Below are 22,712 nucleotides of genomic sequence, written 5' to 3'. Positions count from 1 at the left end.
TTTGCTGAGCCAAGCACGGCAGCTGCAGGGGGTGGCCCAGGCTGGCAGATACACAGCACAGATGCCACCATTTCCCTTTCTCTTGCTCAGGGCATGGCTGGTTTAGCTGGTTGCACGGGACCCGAAGGATACATATGGGTGGTTGGTCAGGCCTACTGACAACGAGGAATCAAGGACTGTTGCCAGAAGGGAGGGCATGTGGGAAAAGGCTGAGGACACATGCAGAGCAGTCTTGGCTTTGGCAGTGCAATGCTGGCCTGGAGGCCAAGTTATTACAACATCTGTGTTCATGGTTTTCTCAGGTGGGGAGGTAACCTGTCCTGGAAAATTCCCAAAGGAACAGAGGCAGCATAGCAAGAGTACAGCATTTTGGAGCCAAATGGATGTGAATCTTGCGTCCTTTTCTATGGTAGGGTAGGATATTGGCTCTTTCCTTCCAAGGCTATTGGAAAGATCAGATATGTACATACACATTTAGGACAATGTCTGCCATAAAAACACTTAGCAACTGGTACTTGTTGACCTTACAAAAGGATCTGCTGAGCCCTTTCTGTGCTTGTCCAGAATGTGTTCTGCAGGTGATGGTGTACTTATTTCAGAGCTGTGCTTTCTCCTGAAAATCTACACCCTGCAGTCTCTGGAGGGAGGACTTTGTGTTCCCACTTGCTTTCAAGGCCTGAGGAAAGTGCCTGGTTACGGCCAAGGCTGTGAACCTTTTTCCCATGTTCCCAGGGGCAAGGGGATCCCACCAGCCTGCTTAAAGGTACAAAGCACTCAACCCACCTTTTAAAAAACAGGTTTTTCATTTATTACAAAAGTAATGCAGTTTTGGAGGACAAATTGGAAAAAAAAAATCTGAAATTGTCACAGTTGTATGATTCATAAACAGTATTTTAGTGAATTTGTTTCTAGGCTTTTTCCTTAGGATACACATGTTTAGATGTTTATATGTTACAGATAGGTATTTTTACAAAATTGGGATCACACCATATCATATAAATTGCTTTGAAATCTGCTTTTCCCACTTTATTATGTAGTAGAAATTTTCCTGTTAATATTTTTTGAAAACATGGCTTTCTTGGTTTTTAACACCCGCAGCCTACGAGACTGTGTTCACAACTAAAAAGTAGGTCCCAAATCCCTTCCTGGAGTGCTGCTGCAGGCTTTTGGGACTGTGACATCACGGCCAGCCACATCCGAGGGCTGAGGTGCTGTCAAAGAGGAAACTCCAGCAGCCACAGGACCAACCCTGGGGCCACAACCTGAAGGAGTCCGTGCACTGGCAAAACCCAGCCCTGTTTGAGGTGCTGGGGCTGAGGCAATGCACATGCAGACCAGGAAGCTACCTCAGACACCCTTGGGTACACTTCCGAAGGACCAGAGCCTTCCCAAGTAACAGGTTTGGTAGTATGCTGTGAGGAGCTGATCAGGTAGCCAGGCCACTGCTCCCCAGGCTCTGGGGCACCTCCTGTCTGGCAGGGAAGAACCCTGTTTCCTTAGGTCTCCCCAAAGGGTCCAGGCCAACTATAGGGACTATGTGTCTCCCTGAGGGCCTTGGGCCCCCTGCCATAGGCCGAGGCTAGAGCCCAATAAACCTCCCAGGACCCCACTTAACTAGGGGGAGGCAGGCTGAGCTTCCTATCCTGCTCTACCATGTTCTGGAACTTTGTAGCCATGTCACCCAGGCCTTGGTTTACCTCTGTATAGGGTTCTGCTGTGGATACAGGGATAACACCTGCAAATGGTCCGTAGCACACTGGGAGGGGCACTGGCACCCAGTGGGTGCTACCAAGGAACAAGAGAAAGCAACAAGGTCATCATAGGAGTCAGTCCCCTCTTGGGAGGTGGCTGTGCTATACCCTTTTATACACATCCTTTCCTGGTGGCTGACCTGTGATGGCCATAGTTTGCCCTCAGAGTGGGGGCCTGTGCTTCGAGGGAAGGTCTCTTTTGGGAGCTCTGTAGGGTCAAGGGTAACCATGTGGTACATCCTAACCACAAGGAAGACAGAAACCCCAAGTAGGAGCTCAGCCAACATCCCTCACAGGAGCTATCCTGGGGTCACCAGGGCCAGGAGGCACCAGGCTCGTCCAGATCTTAACATCAAAAAGCCCAGCCCCATGGATTCTGAATGGTCCTAGCAACCCAACCAGAGAGGTGCCTAGTGGCCACAGAGCTCGTTTCTGCTCAGGCCTTCAGCAGGTGAGGGATGCTTGAAAGCCACCTGGCTGAGCACAGAGAGAGAAGCTTGAGCTCCAAGCAGTGGCTGCATTAGGAGGACCAGACTGTGAGCTCAGCATGGGGTGGGACAATTTGTTTAAGCCATCAGCAAACTTTCTGCAAAGGTTCATGTCATAAATATTTTAGGCTTTGAGGCTGTGTTGGTTAGTTTTGTGTGTCAACCTGGCTGGGCCACCACGGCCAGTTTTTGGTCAAACACCAGTCCAGATGCTGCTGTGAAGGTACTTTTCAGATGTGATTAACATTTAAAACAACAGGCTGGAAGTAGAGCACATTACTCTCCAAAATGTGGGTGGGCCTCATCCAATCAGTCGAAGGCCTTTAAGAGAGAAAAGACTGAGCTTGCCAGAGGGAGGAAGAATTCTGCCTCTAGACAGCCCTTCAGACTTGACCTGCAACATCAACTCTTCCCTGGGTCCCAGCCTGCTTGCCTGCCTGGCAGAGTTCTGACTTGCAAGCTCCACGATCACGGAGCCAAGTCCTTAAAATAAATCTCTCTCTATATATATACACATGTCCACACACATCCTATTGGTTGTTTCTCTGGAGAGCTTTAACATGGGGACCATATAGTATCTGTCACCAACTACTCCGCTCTGTCACTGTGATAAGGAAGCAGCCATAGAGAATATGTAAACAAATGGATGTGGCTGTGTTCCAATAACTTTATTCACAAAAAAGGCAGCAGGTTGGTTAGACCCAGGTAGCTGGGTGACATCTTGTCTCCGGACAAATAAGCATAGTACGTGGCACAGAGAAGGCATTTTGAGTTATAAAATATTGTGTGAAAAATTCTGTAGAATGGGAGCACCTGGCTGGCTCAGTCAGTACAGCATGTGGCTCCTGACCTCTGGGTTGTGAGTTCAAGCCCTACGCTGGGCACAGAGCTTACTTAATATCTGTAGAGTGAATATGAAGAAATAAACACATGAATCGCTGAGAGTTGTAACTACGCTTGCTGCCTACAAGACTAGCCAGCATGAGTTTAGGAGCACAGGCAGCAGAAGACAAATTTCTCCACTATCTTTGATTTCCACCGTCCTGACAATGATCCGACAAGGGAACCTGGCTTGAAGATCTATTACTTGGCATCTCAGGGAACTATCCAAGGGAGTAGAGAAAAGCTATGCCCCATCCCTTTGCCAGCCTAATTCAGCAGGACAGCTTAGCCACAGACATAATCTCTGACAACTGCTAGGAACTAGCTGGACTCGGCAGTACAGGAACTAGGATTTATTTTACTAGAAGAAACGTCCAGGAGCCACACTGGCGGGCCAAGGAGAAGCCGTGGCAGCAAAGGCCGGAAAAGACCACGCACAGCCTGTCCACAGTGGGGAAGGCGGCCCCTGTGCCAGCTCCCAGGCCCACGGCCACGCCTGGGAAAGAGCCAGAGGGAGCCCAGGCCGTACCTGCAGAAGAGTTGCTCCGAGCTGAGTCCAAGAAGGGCCACGACACAAACCCCTGCTTGCCACAAAGGGGACAGACACCCTCAGGTGCTGGTTCCCAGGCTGACAGCTCCTGGATATGCAGGGGCAGTGCCGAGACTTTGCGGACTCACACGTACTCCCCACAGTCGGCAATGATTACCTTCTGCTTTGGCTTCCCATCCTTGCTGCCCTGGGCCTTTGTGGGGACAGAAAAGGGGGAGAAACACGGGAGGGTGGAGAGTAAGGACTGGCTTAGGGATACCCTCCCCATCTACCCACCCCTGCCTGAGCAGAAGCAGCCCTCCTTGGGAGCAGCCGTGGCCCCTCTCCAGCTCTCCCGCAGGGCTATGCACCCAGGGCCCGGGGAAGCCACCCACCTCAATCTGCCGCAAGACATCCAGGCCTTCTGTGACCTCCCCGAACACCACGTGCTTGCCATCCAGCCAATCCGTCTTGTCACACGTCAGGAAGAACTGGGAGCCGTTGGTGTTTGGGCCGGAGTTGGCCATGGAGAGCAGGCCTGGGGGAGACAGAACAAGCACGTGAGCTCCTTCTTCCCTGGCTCCTGGCAAGATGGATGCTCTTGGCATCGTGGGAAGGGTGGTTTCAGTAAAGGTGGGGCTAGAAGTCTGGCTGAAGGGGCATAGAACAAAAGGCAGGGAGTCTACACAACTTTTTCAAGAAGTTTTACTCAAGGGGATTGAGAAGCATGGAAGACAGCTAACAGGGACACAAGTCAAAGGAGTTTTTTAAAACACAGATACCATATGCTTTTACACAGACGGGCTGATCCAGCGGGGCAGAGGGTGTGGGTTACACAAGGCAGCAGAGGGACAACCACAGGAGCCAGGTTCCCAGGTAGGGGAGCAAGGATGGGGTCTGGACCACAGCTCGTGCCCTGCCCTGAGGGAAGGCAGAGCGGGCCCGTGTCAGGAGACGCAGGAGGTCATGCTTGGAGGGTGACATGGAGGTTTCGGGAGCGAAGGGAGGAACCGTCATCTCTGACTGGGACTGAGCATTAGTAACTAGGGGACTCTAGTAACGCTGCCAGGGGCCCCTGAAGAAGTGTGGTCGTAAGTTTCAAGATGACCATTCAGTATAGTAGTTTTTCTCCAGTTGCTGGAGGACCAACCACTAAGAGAGAGAGGAACACCTAACAGAGACAGGGCAGCCAGGCTCAGGGACTAAGAGAGCTCACATGGCGGGCCCCAGGGAGGATGGGCAGTGTGTGAATGGAAGCCGCTTCCCCGACACCAGCCAGGCCACATGCAGGTGCTGGATCATCGACCAGTTCGCCTACAGACCTGAGCCCTCCGCCCGAACCACAGCCCGCTGTTCCATCCACAAAGCCACTGGCCTGGCCCCACACGCCACCACGCCCCGATCGAGTCCCACCTGGTCCCGTGTGTTTGAGGATAAAGTTCTCATCATCGAATTTCTTCCCGTAGATGGACTTGCCCCCAGTGCCATTGTGGTTCGTGAAATCGCCGCCCTGGCACATGAACTGGGGGATGATACGGTGAAAGCTACTTCCCTTAAAGCCGAAGCCCTTCTCATGGGTGCACAGGCATCGGAAATTCTCTGGTGGGGAGAAAGGAAAAGATGCTGAGGTTAAAAACTAGAGCAGTTCCTCAGGCTTTGGGCACACCTCGCCTTGCATTCCACGTGAGATGCAGAAGTGAGTGACCGAAGCCAAGAATGAAATGCAGGTGGCCATAGAGCCCTATAGACAGTCCCAGCTGAGCTGCTTTGACCACATGAAGATGTGCTCTGTGATGGGCTGTGCAGTGGGCATGGTGGCCGGGGAGCTCCGCGCCACCTTCTCCTGTCTCAGGATTGGAATGCGGGGTCAGGAGTTGGTGGGCGGCATTGGGAAAACCATGATGCTGAGCATGGGGCCTGCTTAAGATTCTCTCTCTTCTCTCTGTCTGCCCCTCTCCCCTGCTTGCACGTTCTCTCTCTCAAAAAAAAAAAAAAAAAGAAAAGAAAAGAAAAGAAAAGAAAAATAAACAAAACAGATGAACACAGGGGAAGGGGAAAAAAAAGAGTGAGGAAAACCCTAAGCGATGAATCCCTAAGTTCTCCTGAAACTAATATTATATGTTAATTAACTAGAATTTAAATAAAAATTTGAAACATTCAAAAAAAGAAAAAAAAAAAGGAAAGCTGGATCTTAAGTCAGAAGAGCCAAGAAGCAACTCGCTTTATGTTGCAGAAATGCCAAAAGCTCAGGTACAGGGTAAAGGTGGTTCTGAAAACAGGAAAGCTGGCTGAAAGCCTGTTAAGAAAGTAGCTAACCACTTCCTCCCCAGTAGCTGGCTGGAGGTCTACTCTCTCTGGTAGGTTAAGGCAGAGGGTCTCTGGACTGGCTATACTACATGTAGCCGAGGGCAGAGGTACTGTAATGACAAATGGAGATTAAGTGAAAGTTTACATACTGCCCCCGTCTCTCCCGACCAAGATGGCAAACAGCTAGCTGGATGTAAGAGCCTCTAGCAAGAGACTAGACTCTTCTCAGAGGACTCTGTGCTGTCAAAGAGAACAGAAGTCAGGGAACGAACATCCGGGGTCTGACAGAGAAAGACCCCAACCGACTCATCCCACAGGCGAAAAGCCTCAGCCAGCAAGCCTTACTGATGCCTAGGAAGTTTCCGGGCAGATTGTTAGGGCCCCATTCTTAAAGACGAGGAAGGCATCTAACGTGAAAAGCAAAGACCAAAACAAACAGACCAAAAAGAAAGCAACACATAACAACTCAGGAAAAAGGGACTTGAAACATAAGCCACAGGAAGACAAAACTTTAGTAATATCCCCAGAAAGATAAATTATCACCTCTGTGAAATAAGCACAGAACGCCATTAAAAAAAAAAAAAAAAAAAAGACACTTAGGAAGGTTCCTAAAGGAGAGAAGAGAGAAATCAGAGGGGACAAAATTGAAGAAGTAATTGAAAGAAATTTCCCCAACCAGAGGATAAAACACAGTCCTGTGGGTGTGGTACACAGGAGAAACATCTCTCTAAAGACATCCATACCAGTCCCTGGAACCTGAGAACATGATATAGCAACAGAGCCTTTGCAGATGTGATTAGGGTTATGGATGGACCTCGAGTGGGGAAAGCAGCCCCAATTATCCAGAGGGGCCTAACAGAATCATGAACTTGTAACAGGGGAACTTTTCCTGGCTAAGAGATTCAAAATGTGAGAGGGACTGGATCACCACTGTTGGCTCTGAAGATGGAGGAAGGGAAGTGGGAATAGCTTTCAGTTGACAGCAGCAAGGATGGGATACCTCAGTCCTACACATGCAGGAAACTGAATTCTGCTGACCTGAATGCCCCTGGAAACATACTCCTGTAGGGCTTCCAGTAAGGGAGTGACCTGGCCTCCAGATGGGAGATAATAAATTTGTGTTGCTGAAAGCCACTAAGTTTGTGGTAATCAGTGACAAAAGCAATAGAAAACTAATATCGTAGGTCCCCCACTGAATATCTAGCATGATGGATGTAAGATCTATCCAAAGGCACATGGTTTCAGAACAGCACAGACACCCTAAGGGCCTCTAGGCCAGGGCTATCTAACAGCTCTTAAGCACTTGGCTAGTGTAGGGGCACTCGGGTGGCTCAGTCTGTTAAGCATCTGACTTTGGCTCAGGTCATGATCTCTCGTTTTGTGAGTTCGAGCCCCGTGTTGGGCTCTGTGCTGACAGCTCAGAACCTGGAGCCTGCTTTGGATTCTGTGTCTCCGCTCTCTCTGCTCCTCCCTCGCTCACACTCTGTCTCTCTTTCTCAAAAACAAGTAAACATTAAAAAAACAAAGCACTTGGAGGGCACCTGGGTGGCTCAGTTGGTTAAGCGTCCGACTTCAGCTCAGATCTCACGGTTTGTGGGTTCAAGCCCCGCGTCAGGCTCTGTGCTGACAGCCTGGAGCCTGCTTCTGATTCTGTGTCTCCCTCTCTCTCTGCCCACCTCCTCAGCTGACACTGTCTCCCTCTCTCTCAGAAATAAACAAATATTAGAAAAATATTAACAAATATTTAAAAAAATTAACAAATATTAAAACAAATATTAAAAAAAAGAAAGAAAAAAGAAAAGCACTTGACTAGTGTAACTGAGGAAATTAATTTTAATCTTATTTAATTTAAACAGTGACATGTGCCTAGTGGCTACTGTATTGGAAAGCTCAGCACTAGAGAGAAAGAAAGGGCTTTATATAAAGGACCAAGAATCAGAATGACCTTAGACTCCTCTAGAATTCTGTACCCTATCAGTCAAGTGAGAAGGTACTTATGTTTAGATTTCAGTCTCAAAAAACTTACCTCCCAAGCTCTTTCCTGCAGATGCTACAGAAGCATGTCTTCTACTAAAATGAGGGAATACACCAAAAAAGAAGACAGCAGAGAACACAGGAGACCCCGTGACACTAGCTGTGCAGCAGGCTGGGAAAGCAATGGTCCAGGCTAAAGAGAGTTAGAAGGCTCTAAGGAGGACTTCTACAGGAGAGGAAACCGACAGAATATCTGGTGTGTGTGAACATGAGGAGATATTTACGCAGGCAGCAGAATTTGGGAGAGCATCAGGAATAAATGTATAGACTGAGCTTGCGTGAAAACAAGACAATTACAGATCCCAGGAAAACAAAATGCTGTGTGTGAATGGCAATTACTATAGTATGATGTTAAATAGTTAAAATAACCTCCAACTTAACCAAGCTTATGGCAACTAGATATGTCAGGAAGATAACGGGGCAGGGAAAGGGATTTAAAAAGCTGATTCCTTATCTCCTGAAGTGGAAGAGCCAACAGATGTCTAAAATGAAAAAACAAGGAGCAGCAATACAAATCTCTCATCTACTGGGGCACCTGGGTAGCTCAGCCGGGTAAGCGTCCGACTTCGGCTCAGGTCATGATCTCCAGTCCGTGAGTTCAAGCCCCGCATCGGGCTCTGTGCGGACATCTCAGAGCCTGGAGCCTGCTTCAGATTCTGTGTCTCCCTCTCCTCTCTCTGCCCCTCCCCTGCTCACGCTCTGTCTTTCTCTGTCTCAAAAATAAATAAAGACATTAAAAAAAAAAAAAATCTCTCATCTACTAATACAAAAACCAAAAGAACCAGCTAAGAGTTGAAACTGGCTGCCTCTGGGGAGCAGCAGATGTTGGGGGGGTGGGGTGGGGGGAGGTGCCCAGGGCAGGGGCACAGTACCAGGGGAGTGAGGTTTTTCATGACAAACTTTGTGAAACTGACGCCTACATAATGAAACTAGATATAAAAAAAGAATAAATAGAAGTCAATATTTACACGAGAAACTCAAGAAACTGTTCGTTAACAGTAGTTCGTTCTGGAGAGTAAAACTGGATGTGGAGAGAGGGAAAAAGATTTAAGTTTTCAACTTACTGCCTTCAGTATTGTTGCAGTATGTGTGTATGTACTTGTTTTTTGTTTTGTTTTGAGCATGGATACATGTTTACTTGTGTTAAAAACAAAACAAAACAAAACAAAACAAAACAATTATTGTTAAAAAATAGTAAACCAGCACCTATAAAGCTTCAAAAGTGCCTGCTTCGACTCTTTTGTTCCTAGATCCCAGGATCTGAGATGCCTCAAGTCAACTCAGGTCAGAGACAGTGTCAAGGGCACAAGAACTGTGGCAGTGAGGACCTTTGGAAGGCCACTGCTCAGCCACCGGCATCCTGCCCGAAGTCCCACTCACCTGCCGTCATGGGGACAACGTCTGAACGTAGGAGCATCTGGATGCGACCGGCTGGCTTGTTCCCAATCTTGATGTCCATGTACACCTGAGGATTTGATCGGGCCTTTTTCGCAGCAGGCTCTCCCTGGGTGCAGGAGAAATCATTAAGTTGGGGAGAACTCTAACCCCCAAGTAGGAGAGCAAGTATTCTGAATATGCACCAAGAACCCAACAGCCATGAGCGGACTGCAGCAGGATGCTGGCAGGGAAGGCCCTGGGCCGTGAAAGGGAAGGCCACGGCCGCAGCCCCCGGCTGGACACCCAGTGACAGGACACCTCAGCACCAGCTAACCTGAGCCCCACCCCTCAGGCTCATTACCTTATCACACTTACCCTCAGACACGCCAGCTCTGCCCTGTGGTCACAGAACACTTTTTTGGCCCACAGAAGGTAGCTCTCAACACGTTCAAACCCACCTCACTCCAATTAAATAAGATGCCACCTCCTCCCTTCTATGCTCAGTCCTGTGCACCCACAGGCTGGCTACAACGGAAGCCGGGAGGGCAGCCCTCTGGTGTGCTCAGAAGACAATGGGGGAGGCAGGGGCCTTGATTTACACTCCAAGGAGACAAGGCTAAGAAGAGGATAAGGAGACATTTGCTGGGGTCACATGTGTTCCAAAGAGAAATGTCAAGCAGTGCACTGAGGTCGCCCGCTGGCACTGAGGATACTATTACTATTATTTGCCACTAGCAACAACAGCGGCAAACGTTCACACAGCACTTGCCAAGTACGGGCTACTATTCTCTGAAGGATACATATACTAGCTCATCAAGTCTTTACAACCACCCTAAAGATCAATCAGTACTGCTATTTATCCCCATTTTAGAGGTGGGGAAACTGAGGTACAATGAAGTTCAGTAACTTGCCCAAGGTCAGAGAAGTGGTTAAATGGTGAAGCCGGAATTCAGGCCTAAATCATCCCACCCCACCCCACCCCTGATCCCGCGCTCTTAACCACATTCACCCACCTCACTTTTTAATTAATAAGATACTTAACACAAGGCCCCTACACTCACAGAATTACTGCCTAGAAAGGGACAGGCAAGAAACACCGGAGTAGCCTGCACAAAAGCAAAGACGTACAGCGAAACAGAGACTGGTTTTCCTGAGCTTGAAGTGGGGACCGGAGCGGGAGAGTGGAAGGGAGACAGATGGTGAGGTGGGAGGACAGGAACTGGGGAGCACACCCCAACTTTCTTCCTCGGGACAGGCAATGGGAGCCACTGAAGAATTCTTAGCAGGAATCAGGGGCTCAGTCTGTGCTTTATTTATTGATTTTTTATAATTTTTTTTTAATGTTTATTTGTTTCTTGAGAGGCAGAGCATGAGTGGGGGAGCGGCAGAGAGGGAGTCACAGATTCCGACTCAGTCTATGCTTTGAACAGGTCATTCCGTCTGTCTCAATGAAGGACTAGAGAGAGGTCAGCAGCCAGAAGACTAGTTAGGGAGCTTCTGCAATTATCTGCACAAGGAGAGGCTAACTGGGGCAATGGGACAAACCAAGGAGGGGGACTCAGGAAAGTCTGAGAACACTTGGCAGCATTTGATGATGTGCTGGCCGTTCTAAAGAGGGGGGTCTAAGGTTACTCCTTGGACTGTGAAGGCCATGTGTGCTCTGCTTTGCAACCAAATTTCTGGCTTGGGTCGGTGTGTGTGTGGCTGGATGGTGGCAAATTGACAAGATGGAGAGCAAGATTAGAGAGAGGAGGGCACTCGTGCTGGGCAACTCTAAGCTGCCTGTGAGACTTGCAGCCGAAAGATCTGAAAGCTGGACACTAGAAACAGAGGCCAGGAAAGGTAACAGCATGGGAGAGGCTGCAAAAAAAAAATCAGTGACTGCTGGGGTGCCCGGGGGGCTCAGTCAGTTAAGCGTCTGACTTTAGCTCAGGTCATGATCTCGTGATCTATGAGTTCGAGCCCTGCGTTGGGCTTTGCGTTGACAGCTGAGAGCCTGGAGCCTGCTTCGGATTCTGTGTCTCCCCCTCTCTCTGCTCCTCCCCCGCTTGTGCTCTGTCTCTCTCTCTCTTTCAAAAAATAAACATTAAAAACAAAAAATTTCAACCAAGGAGAGGAGGGGAGATGGAGAGAGGGAGACAGACACCATGAGCCAAGAATGAAATCCACAGAACAACAGTCACAAGGAAGAAAGGGGAAGCCCGGGGAGCCAGCCAGGGAGGGATGCTCAGAGTCAGGAGGGAGTGCTGGCAGGCTCCTCCTGGGAAGGGAGAGCCTCGAACCTGTGTACAGACTGAGGGAAGGTGGCACCACTCTGGCCTGCCTCCTCTGAATCAGGGCAGCGACAGGGAGACAGTGAGCCTCTGTAAAGCACTTCAGTGAAGGAGGGACTGGGCAGGAGGGGTGAAGAAGACCACTCATTCACTTTCCTCACCTCAGGCTTCCTCCTCGTCAGTAGACAATCCCAACACGGGACTAGGCAGACCGGAGCAGCTCATTATGACACAGGGCACAAGGCTAAAAGAACTAGAGCCTCTCACTCACTCACTCAACACCACCTTCATCACAACACTAAGGGTCCGCTTTTCATTCTCTCTGCTTTTGTGTATATATCTGCAAATTTCCATAAAAACTTAAAAAAAAAAAAGTTTCCTATAGAAGCGCACGCCTTCACTCTCACCTCCTGGGTCTCCACTTTGGGAGGCTCTGGCCCTTCTTCCTCTTTATTCTCTTCGAGAGTCTTCCCGGAGAACTTCTTCAACCAGTCATCATCTGACCACACTGAAAGAATCGAACAAATGCTAAGAAATTCAAGCTAACGGCCAGCTGCTCACTAGCTGTTTTGGTCGGCAAAGTGGAACATACTCCATGGCCCTCGGAGCCAGACACTTCTGCTGAGGAACTCCCAAGGGTAAGGAAAGTTCCCAATGGGAATGTCCGCCCTGAAGTCCAGCTCGTACGAGGCTAAGTAAAAAAAAAAAACATCAAGAATTAAGTAAAAAAAACGACATCAAGGGTGAAGGCACAGCCTTGCCAGTTCCAGCCTTGATGAGCGAAGTGCCAAGAAACTGGGGAAGAGAAGAGATCGGGCAGGGTTTCTCTTATAATACAGACAATCACTCTGAGAAGCTCAAACTCTTTTCATTCCCCACAAAGGCGGCGCATGCCCTTTGCCAACGTGAACCCTCCTCTACTATCCATCTGGAGCGGCATTCAGTGCCTACTTCCAAGTAAACAGGAATAAAAATGTGACTAAGGCCACACTGGAGGATGTGATGTGGAATCTGTGGTTGTCCCCGCTCACCTGGTCTGGAAGAGCCTTCCTTGATCCTCATTGGTTTTGCCAAATTGACACGAATTGTCCGTCCAAAGAGCTCAGATTCATTCTGAAAAGATCGAAAATCCAGCTGCTTAAACTCTTGTCAGGTTAAAAGAGAATCAGACAGCTTTGCATTTGCTTCTAATACATCTGAGACATGCTCATGCTTTATTCTCCCTGAATCCCTGACCGCTAACAACAAGCTGTGTGCCTACCACACAGCAGCCCAGGGGCTGCAATTTCCACCCCCTCCCCCCGGGGGTGCTCCTGAAAGTAACTCCAGAATGCTCTGGAATTACACGGGTAATTGCAGTTTCCAAGTACTTGGGTTCACCTTCAAAAGTCAAGATCTGCTTTGAAATGGTGAGAAATGATCTCTGAGGGCTAAGGAATATGTTCTGTGAGTGGGTACCAGAACAGGAGTAAAGGAGAACTTTATCATCCAAAGATAACTAGTACTGGGAAAGGTCACTTATCATAAATCCATTTAGAGCAGTGAAGACAAATTCAGAGTAAAAAGAGAAGGGGGGTAAAAAAAAAAAAAAAAAAAAGGACCAGGACTTTGTTGTGGTGAAACTAAAAGTAAGGGAAATAAATTTCTTATAAATTTCAGGTTTAACTATGTACTAATTTGCAGAGCAAAGACGTAACGGGTGCTGATGAGTTTGCAGTGGTTTTCCAACAAAATTCTGTCAACAGTATATGACATTATTGCACATCATATCTGATATGAAAATCACAAAGACGCCACAAATACTCTAGAGATTCATCATTATTCCCAAAGTCTTCTCCAGGGTATTCAAATCTTCCACAGCAGTAACACACCCTGCCATTACCCTTACTGAACTTCTCTTCTTACTTGTCACTGGTCCGATGTTTCATGAAATTCTGCCTCTTTTGCAAAACGTGTGATTTCACCGTGCAACCAACTTACATAGTGTTTGCGATTATCCTAGACATGGGGCAGTCAGTGAGAGACTGGCCAATAAGGATGATTAGAATTTATATCACTGGTAAATGGGGAAGGCCGTTTGAGTAAGGACCAATCTTACAAGTGATCAGTTCACAGCGAATATTTGCACACGATGACAATTTTTACTTCCCCGTGCAACCCTATAACTTTGGAGGTTAGGCAAACCAATCTAGGCATAAGGACTCTCTGTATCACCAAAAAGCAACTTCAGTTAGGAATGAAGATTCTCAGCCATACCATGTTGTCAATAGCTGCCGCGGCATCCTGCCGAGAAAAGACAAGGTACAAGTTTAGCTTCCTATGGTGTCTAAACGCATACTTGGCAGCAGAAAAACAAAATTAAAACAAAATAGGAAAAAGTCACATCTTATACCTCCTGCCTTGGTTGTATGTGTGCCTAACAAAGAGCACTTCAGCAATTTGCCATCTAGAGGAAGACCTAAGAAATGATCACCAGTGTGGCCAGGCAGGAATGCTCAGTGAGCAGGGCTGCAGGAGCTGTGCAGAGCAAGAAGGGCAGGTCTGTGTTGTTAACTCTCTAAATGTTATTAACGGATGGGAAGCTTTCCATTAAGCAGCACTTCATGTCTCTATGGAAGCCTCAGCAAGAGGCCTAGACACCTAACCAAATGGAGACTGGTTCCCTTTGTAATCAGTAACAACATTAACACAAAACAAAGACTAATAAACAGAAGTAACACAGAATTTTCTCACCTCTGCCAACTCAAATTCAACAAAAGCAAATCCTCGGTGCTTTTCTGAAAGGAAAAAAAAAAAAAGGGAAAACAAAAACAAGTAATTAGCACTAGGGGCAATGGGAAGAAATGGGGGCAATGTCACAAGGACAGGGAAGTCAATCACATGCCATATCCCAACATTGGAAATTCTACCCAATCACTATTTTGTAAGAAAGAATCTCCTTCTTTGATTCTTCCTGGTTTGAACAATATTTCCAGTAATATTGAACTCTGTCTTTTAGAAAACATGGCTAAAGAATGAACTGTACTTTTAATCTTTAAGGCATTCAATTTTTACCAAAGCCAAATTAAAGCCTTAACCTCTGCATACAAGGCAAGTAGAAAAATTAAGTTACTTAACTTATCAATTATTGGTCCCAAATACACATTTTGAGCATCAGCTGTGCATAAAGCATGAATCTTAAAACCTGGATTAGCATGCTCACTCTTTACCCTCAGAAAAATGTTGACCTAACTTAAAAGGCCAAGCACAACAGTGCCAACTTAATTAAACCAACTAACTTTAGAGAACCACTATAACCTTACAGGTATACCTGGTTTTATTACACTTTGCTTTGTTGTGTCTCATAGATACAATCTTTTACAAACTGAGAAGGGAACCCTGCACCAAGCAATTCTGTCAGCACCAGTTTCCCAACAGTATTTGCTCATTTTGTGTCTGTGTCGCATTTTGGTAATTCTCACAGTACTTCAAGCTTTTTCATCATTATTATATTTGTTATAGTGATCTGTGATTAGTGATTACAACTCTCTGAAGGTTCATGTTATGGCTAGCATTTTTCAGCAATAAAGTATGTTTTAATTAAGGTGGTACATTGCTTTTTTAGACATGTTATTGCACACTTAATAACTATAGTATAGATTAATGTAACTTTTATATGGAAAAGCAAAAAATTAACTTGACGCATCTTATTGCGATACTGGTTTGACTGTAGTGGTCTGGAACCAAACCTGCAATATCTCCAAAGTATGCCCATATTGATTTTTACAGATAAAGATCCCAGACCAGAGTGTTTAAAGACCTTGCTAATAATCGTGCAGGGTCGATGACTGATCTAGGCATAAAACTCCAATCTTAAAAAAGACAAGAAAGGGAAAGTAGAAAAACTGCACTGTACCTGTGATAGCAATTGAAGGAAAACTCCCCCAGGTTAGCAGGGGCCAAAGTCCCTCAGTTGGGGCTGAGCTTCCCTGGTGCCCTGATTAACAGTGCAGCTGCCAAGAAAGGAGCAGGGGAGGTAGGGTACCCAGCAGGTAGTTTGAAAGAAGTCTGATCGCCCTGTAGCTCAAAATCTATCTTCCTACTGGGCTATCGAAAATTTTGTTATCTCACACTCAACAGATGGGACTCTGCAAGTTATGTTACAGCTTACAACCACAAGACTCAGGACATTCCTTCTCCATCAAGATCACTCTCATGCTGCCCTACTGAGGCACCCTCTTGAACTTTTCTACATATCAACCATATTTAGAATTTTTTCCTCTTAGTATTCTGAACATGAAAGACATGAAAAGGACTCACCTGTTTCATAATCCAGGGGAATCTGAATATCTGTGATGTCTCCAAATGGGATAAAAGCAGCATGAAGAACTTTGTCGTCCACTTCCTCTGCCAGCCCACCTGCAAAGAAGCCAAGTGCCTTCTGAACCACTGTCTTCCATTCTCTTGAGAAGTCCCTGCAGCCCAGTTAGCATGCGACAGCCAAGGAGAGGGGTTGTTCCATCCAGTCCTTTGGGTACCACCCTTCTCATTTGCTCCCTCATCCATCGTTAAGGAAACACACCTCTTTACCCTTCTCACAGACGCCCATCTTAGCGCCAGGATTACTGCAATAGCTTCTTAACTGCCCTCCCTCTCCTCCACACAGCCAACTGGAGCGATCCTGGGATCATGAAGATTTTAACCCATTACTTCACTGCTTAAACTCCTTCAAAGATTTCCCACTGTCCTCAGGATAAAATACAAACTCCTTAGCAGCGTACACAAAAGGCTCTTGATAACCTGAGCCCCGCCAACTTTCCCTTTGCTTCCTCAATTCCCTGGGTTTCTCCCAAGATGACCCCTTTGTCCCACGTATAAGTCTCTTTCACATCTTCGGGGTTTTGCTCTTGCTGCTCCCTTTCGGTAAACACAACTGCCCCTACTTGGGCTACAAAGCGCTCATCATCAAACTTTGCTACTGAGGTTATTCTCACTGCTACCGGTTAGTCAGGGAACCCCTTCCTTTAGGGCAGGGGCCGGGACTGAGCCAGAGCTGCAGTAAGTGTCTATAAAATGAATGAGCGCGAGGATCTGGAGCCCCATAATATTCCTCTACCAATCCTCCGGGTCCAGTGGGTGAAGGGGTTCCTGTTAGAGCTCAGCCGTCCCGGAAGAGAGCGGGAAAGACTGTTACGTCTCGGGCTAACTCCCTGAAGCAAAGCAGTACGGCCATCGATCCCACCTAGACAGCTGCTCGCTGCCCTCCGCGTTCGTAGACGCGTCCTGCCCTACGCCAGGACCCACTCCCTGCGGGTTCGCCCCGATTCCACCTAACTCCGGGCCTGCTCACCCACGTACAGCACACGCTTGGTGGTGGCCATCTTGCTCCCGCGCGCACCCACCGGAAGCCGGAGTTCAGCCCGCCCCCTTCCGCAAGGCCCCGCCCCTCCGGGCCCGCCCCCGCCTCTAGGCGCTCACAGACCTCGCCCCTGGCTGTCAGTCAGGCGTCCGGGGCGGTGGGAGGTGCCCTGCCGTGAGTGAGCTGCAGCGCCCCGGCGCGGTAGGTGTTCGGTACTGGGGCAAACCGAGCTCGGCGGAATCCTCCGGCTCTGCGAATAAAAAACCGCTAGTAAACGATGGGCCACCCTCGCCTGCGTGCCCTTGGACAACCTGCTATAGACACGAGACAAACCCATTTTTAAAAAATCTTTGTTTAATATTTATTTATTTATTTATTGAGAGAGAGAGAGAGAGAGAGAGAGAGAGAGAGAAAGGCTCCCTGCCACGAGCACAGAGTCCACAGGTGGGGGGGGGGGGCTCTCAGGGCTGGAACTCACTAACGGTGAGATCATGACCTGAGCCGAAGTCCACTGCTTAACCGATTGAACCACCCAGGTGCCCCAGAGTTGGTGGCTTTTTACCTCCACTCCATCCTCCAGCTTTTTCCTAGGGTGATCTTTCTTCAAAATAAATCTAAACTCTCCAGAGCTCCTTCTTAAACCCTGCTGCCGATAGTTAACAAGGCTCCTAGAGCCCTTGACAAGGGGCCTTGGACGTAAGTCAACACCAACCTCCATACCAGTTCTGGCCCTTACTACATGCCCTTTTCCCCCGCCTCTGCCTCTGCTCTTCTGGTTCTCTCTTTCCTCCATCTGGAGGCATCCACCAGTCCCTGTTAAGCTTCACACCCGCCCCCGCCCCTTTAGACAGAAGCCATAGCTGCCAAATCCAGAAGCCAACTGGGCCACACCCTGTAACTGTGGTCAGGTGTGTCTGTCTCTCCCACTTTGACACCAAGGCCTGTGCCCATTGGCCTCACCAGTCTCAGGCCAAACCAGGGAGGTGATCGTAGAAATGAGGCTGTGAGATCTGATTATGGGATCTCCTCGGGTACCTGTCACTATTCCAGACCAACAAGGTCACTCTCAAGAAGAATCTGACCAGGCATCCTTTAAGTGGGTGTGGTATAATTAGAAAAAAAACCCACAAAACTATATAGGGGCGCCTGGGTGGCTCAGTCGGTTGAGCATCCGACTTCGGCTCAGGTCATGATATCACAGTTTGTGAGTTTGAGCCCCATGTCGGGCTCTGTGCTGACAGCTCAGAGCCTGGAGCCTGCTTCGGATTCTGCGTCTCCTTCTCTCTCTGCCCCTCCCCAACTTGTGCTCTGTCTCTCTATGTCTCTCAAAAAATAAATAAATGTAAAAAAAAAAACTATATGTATATACACACATACACACACACACATATATATGTATATATATTTGATCTTTGTCTCTAATACCTGGCACAGTTGGCCTTGCACCCCTGTGTCTCAGCTACATAACAAATTGAGAAGTGTTTATTCGTGAAAAACTGGTGAATTTCAGGTAAGAGCAGTGGGAGCCCGTGGTGTTTAGCGTGTGGCTTGCTCTCACATCTCCCTGTCTCCCCTCCCATTCAAGGAACTCCAAGGCCATTGTGGCTCAAGTGGTGTGAGCTGAGGGAGAGCAGCAGGAGGTGAGGCCAGAAAGACCGCCGGGAGGTCAGATCACGTGGGCACTTTGGAGGTGATTGTAAGAATCTTGACTTTCATCCTGAATAAAATGGGAAGACACCCCCGGTTTGCTTGGAGGAGTGACAAGACCTGATATGTTTCACTGGCACCGTTCTGGCTTCTGTGGCGAGTGAGGTCAGGTAGCAGGCTGTTACAGAAATGCAGTTGAGAGATGGTGGCGTGGACCAGGGGGAATAGCCGTGGAGGCGGTGAAAAGTGGTGGGATTCTGGATATATTTTGAAAGTAGATGTCAAGGAATGTGAGAGAAAAGACTCATGCTATATGCTTGTTTGTTTGTTTTATACACTGCTGGATTCTATATGCTAGCATTTTACTTCAGGAGTTTTGCAAATATATTAACAAGTTTGGGCTAAATTTTCTTTCCTCATACTAGCATCCCAGGTTTGTTTGGCATTCATTCCTTAGTAGGCCCATGATCTTTACCTGCAATTCTAAAATTCAAAGAGTTCTGAGAACTAACAATAGGTGTCTTTTTTGGGAGAGCACTTTTTCAGCAAACTCAGTTGGCAGCAAAGCCGGATCTGAATTGATGCAAGCCGATTTATAGCATTTATTTACCCCACTTAGTATGTTATACCGCAAAAATATTAACATATTTGATTGTGGGAGCTGGCTCAGACTTTGCTGGGGTGTTATACACAACTTACATATTACACTATCTTTCTAAGCTCCCCAGCCCCAAAGAATTTAAGATAAAGGATTGTGGACTTAATTTAACCTAATAAAATGAATTGGTCAGCTTTCTTCTCTTTCTTTCTTTCTTTCTTTCTTTCTTTCTTTCTTTCTTTCTTTTTCAGTTTATTTATTTTGAAAGAGAGTGTGAGCGAGTGTGTGTGGGAAGGGCAGAGAGAGAGAGAAAATCCCAAGCAGGCTCTGCACTGTTAGGACGGAGCCCAACTCACAAACCATGAGATGGGCTCGAACTCACGAACCACCAGATGATGACCTGAGCCGAAACCAAGAGTTGCCACTTAATACAATGAGCCATCCAGGTGTCTTTTCCTTCCTTCCTCCTTCCCTTCGCCCCTCCCTGCTTTCCTCCTTTCCTTCCTTCCTTTTATTGTTATTCGAAGTAGTTTGTGTATGGTGGGGATAATTTCCTTTTCTTTGAAATGTCAGAAACTCATTTGTAAAGATATCTGGGTTTGCCTCATGTCTTGTGTGTGCTGTTGTTACTGTTGATAGTGAGTAACTGACTTTTCGTGGGAGTCACACTTCTCTGGTGCCTTGGTGCCCTGCAGTACCCAACTTGGCCAAGCTTTGCTGCTTCCGTTTTGTTTTGTTTATGTATTTATTTTGAGAGAGACAGAGGCAGCGTGAGCAGGGGAGGGGCAGAGAGAAGGGAGAAACAGAATCCCAAGCAGGCTCCACGCTGCCAGCACAGAGCCAGACACGGGGTTTGAACTCATGAAACTAAGATCATGACTTGAGTCTAAACCTAGAGTCAGACGCTTAACCGACTGAGCCCCCCAGGCGCCCCAACAAGCCTTGCTGATTACATTTGGAGAAGCCTGATATTGCAATTCAAGGAGATCAGACACACCACAAACCAGTGGTTATTGGACCATTTGATTTGCAGACACTACTGGCTTTTTTGCTGGACAGTTTGGGAAGAAAAGAGCTTTCCAGGAATTGTATTTAGCATAATTATAGAGTGCAAATTTTTAATTTTACCTCTAGGGGGCAGTCATGGATCATAAATTGGTATGCTTAAAAAAAATTACCTGAAAGAGATTAAACTGAGTGCCATTTTAGGTATGTATTGTTTTCCCCATTTTATAGATGAGAAAACCGAGCCTTAGAAAAGCTAAGTAACTTAATTAGTTCATGAAAGTTGTAAGTGGTGTAAGTCAAATCTGGGATTTTAACGTAGATCTATTTAGCACTAGAGTCCATGCTCTTAACAATACTATATTCTTGGTTTCTTTCTTCCTCTCTCCCACTCTTTCCCTCTCTCTCCTCCTTAGAAGCAGTAGAACAAAGTGGTTAAATGTATCAATTCTGAGGTCAACCTGCCTGACCAGGAAGGCTTGGTCCACATGAGCACCTGCAGGGGAAAATGGCATCAGGAAATTGATTCCTGTGAAAAATAAGCCACTGACTTACCTACCAATGTCTGGCTCTCTCACTGACTAGCTGCGTGACCAAGGGGAGGCTACTAAACTGCTCTGTAGCTCGGGTTCCTCGTGGTAGAAATGAGATGATAAGGAAATGTTTGCTAAGTCTTGAGCGTCTGCAGATAGGCTTACCTGCTGCATGTCTCTGAGACTATATTGCTAGTAAAAGGCAAGAAGGCGTTGGTCAGGGCTCAAAGCAACTGCTTCTGGGAGAAGTAATCAGAATCAGCAAAACGAAGAGCCTGGTGATGAGCCTGCCATACGTGTGATCTGTGTCTCAACTGTCCTATTTGGACTCAACCCGATGACTTTTTGGGTCAGTAAAGTTCCAACAAGTCACAAATGGAATGGGGGCTCAGGTCCATTCCACACCAAACAATCTTGTGCTGACAAGCTAAAGACTTACTTGAACCAACCAATCACTTTTCCTTCTGAAACGGGCTGTTGCCCTTAGAAGCTCACCTTTGCCTTTGAATGGAGTCAGTTTTCACAGGGCCTGTTTAGCCCTTGTACATTGTCTACCTCAAAGTAAACCTTTCCTGCTTCCTGAGTTGTTTGCTAACACTTCATCTGAAGATACAATCTCACATGGCCTAACTTCTTTTGTTTGTTTGTTTGTTTGTTTGTTTGTTTTGAGAGAGAGAGAGAGTGCACTCGAGCAGGGGAGGGGCAGAGAGAGAGGGGAAGAGAGAATCCCAAGCAGGCTCCACACTGTCAGTGCAGAGCCCAACACAGGGCTGGATCCTACCAACTGTGAGACCATGACCTGAGCCAAAATTAAGAGTTGGACGTTTCACCAACTGAGCCACCCAGGTGCCCCTCCCATGGCCTAACTTCCGTATTGGATCAAGTGGCCCTGCTTTACCTGGCAGTACATTACATTTAATACTCACTACGTAACAGTATTGATTTTTCCTTTTATTAGCGCTAATAGTTCCTATCTATAAGATTACTTTGATGATGAAATGAGATAATGCCTGTAGGGCACTTAGAACAAAGCCTGAGGTCGTAAGAACCCAATAAGTGTTATTGCTAGTCAACAAATTTTTTTTCAGTGCTACATTCTAAGGTATGTATATTGGGAAGGGTCTGATCAGGATACAGAAACCACACTCTTTGAGCAGAGAGAATTTCATCTAAAGGACTGTCACCGAGGTATGAAGTTATTAACCGTTTAGCTGACAGGGCACGAACAGAAGAAGGTATCTGGGAGGAAGCAATTATTGGAAGCAATACCACCATCGGGACCAGGAGAGCAAAGGGAAGGTTTAAAACTCAAGCTTAGTGGAGAGGCCAGGCAGAGCTGAAACTCAGATCTCTGAGTAGGGGTACGGTCAGCTGTGGTTGGGGTTTCTGAGTGAAACACAATAAGGCTAGTGTCCAAATGTTGGGAAAACCAAAAACTGGATTCACAAGCCCCACGGGATCTGCTGTGGCTGTGGTAAAGAAGTTTGCTGGATAATAAAGGTTGGGCTACGCAGGAGAAGAAGCCAGTTCCTTCTTCCTTCAACCTTGCTATCCCTCGTATCACCTACTGACAAAGCCCATAGGGAGCCTGCTTTCGACAAAGCAGAGATGTGGTTGGCAGGGTCCCTGCCCCAGCATCGCAGGGCAGAGTATGGAAGGGTGAGTTGGAGTTAATAGACAACAGCTTAATGAATGGCGCCATCCCTCCCTTTGGCTATTCAGCATCCCTACACACACATCTTCATGTATTTGAGCTTCCTATAAGACAATGAAAACAACTCTTTCTACCTAACAAAATAAAACTGTCCTTCATACAAATGGAGACATCTAATCTTCTCCCCCAAATGAGGAGATGCAAAGTTGCAGTAATGGTTGTATCCATTTTTGAGACATTCACACATCCATTTTTAAGATATGTTAATTACTCCTTAAATGCAGTCATAATTCCAG

At 47.2% G+C, this 22,712-nt stretch overlaps 1 protein-coding gene across 1 annotated transcript; it reads right to left on the bottom strand.

Moving 5' to 3' along the window:
* Positions 1 to 2,892: 2,892 nt before the first annotated feature.
* Positions 2,893 to 17,040, bottom strand: PPIE (peptidylprolyl isomerase E). Its single transcript, XM_086716571.1, has 10 exons — positions 16,971 to 17,040; positions 15,941 to 16,039; positions 14,375 to 14,418; positions 13,898 to 13,924; positions 12,673 to 12,754; positions 12,049 to 12,149; positions 9,372 to 9,495; positions 5,064 to 5,249; positions 4,046 to 4,188; positions 2,893 to 3,864 (listed from the first exon to the last, which is right to left on the bottom strand). Exons 1-10 carry the CDS (start codon positions 16,999 to 17,001, stop codon positions 3,796 to 3,798), a joined length of 906 nt encoding a protein of 301 aa, XP_086572697.1. The 5' UTR covers positions 17,002 to 17,040; the 3' UTR covers positions 2,893 to 3,795.
* Positions 17,041 to 22,712: the final 5,672 nt, after the last annotated feature.

Source organism: Puma concolor, chromosome C1 (assembly GCF_028749965.1).
Source record: "Puma concolor isolate L17-30 chromosome C1, mPumCon1.1.hap2, whole genome shotgun sequence".
NCBI classification, from domain to species: Eukaryota; Metazoa; Chordata; class Mammalia; order Carnivora; family Felidae; genus Puma; species Puma concolor.
Note: the sequence above shows the minus strand (reverse complement) of the source record. Positions and strands in the feature narration are given on the sequence as shown.

Excerpts from the sequence above, each read along its gene's own strand:
- PPIE (XM_086716571.1), bottom strand. The coding sequence starts at position 17,001 with ATGGCCACCACCAAGCGTGTGCTGTACGTGG. Across the intron at positions 9,496-12,048 it reads CCAAAGTGGAGACCCAGGAG|GGAGAGCCTGCTGCGAAAAA; the intron begins GTGAGAGTGAAG and ends TCCTGCACCCAG. Across the intron at positions 5,250-9,371 it reads CGTTGTCCCCATGACGGCAG|AGAATTTCCGATGCCTGTGC; the intron begins GTGAGTGGGACT and ends TCTCCCCACCAG.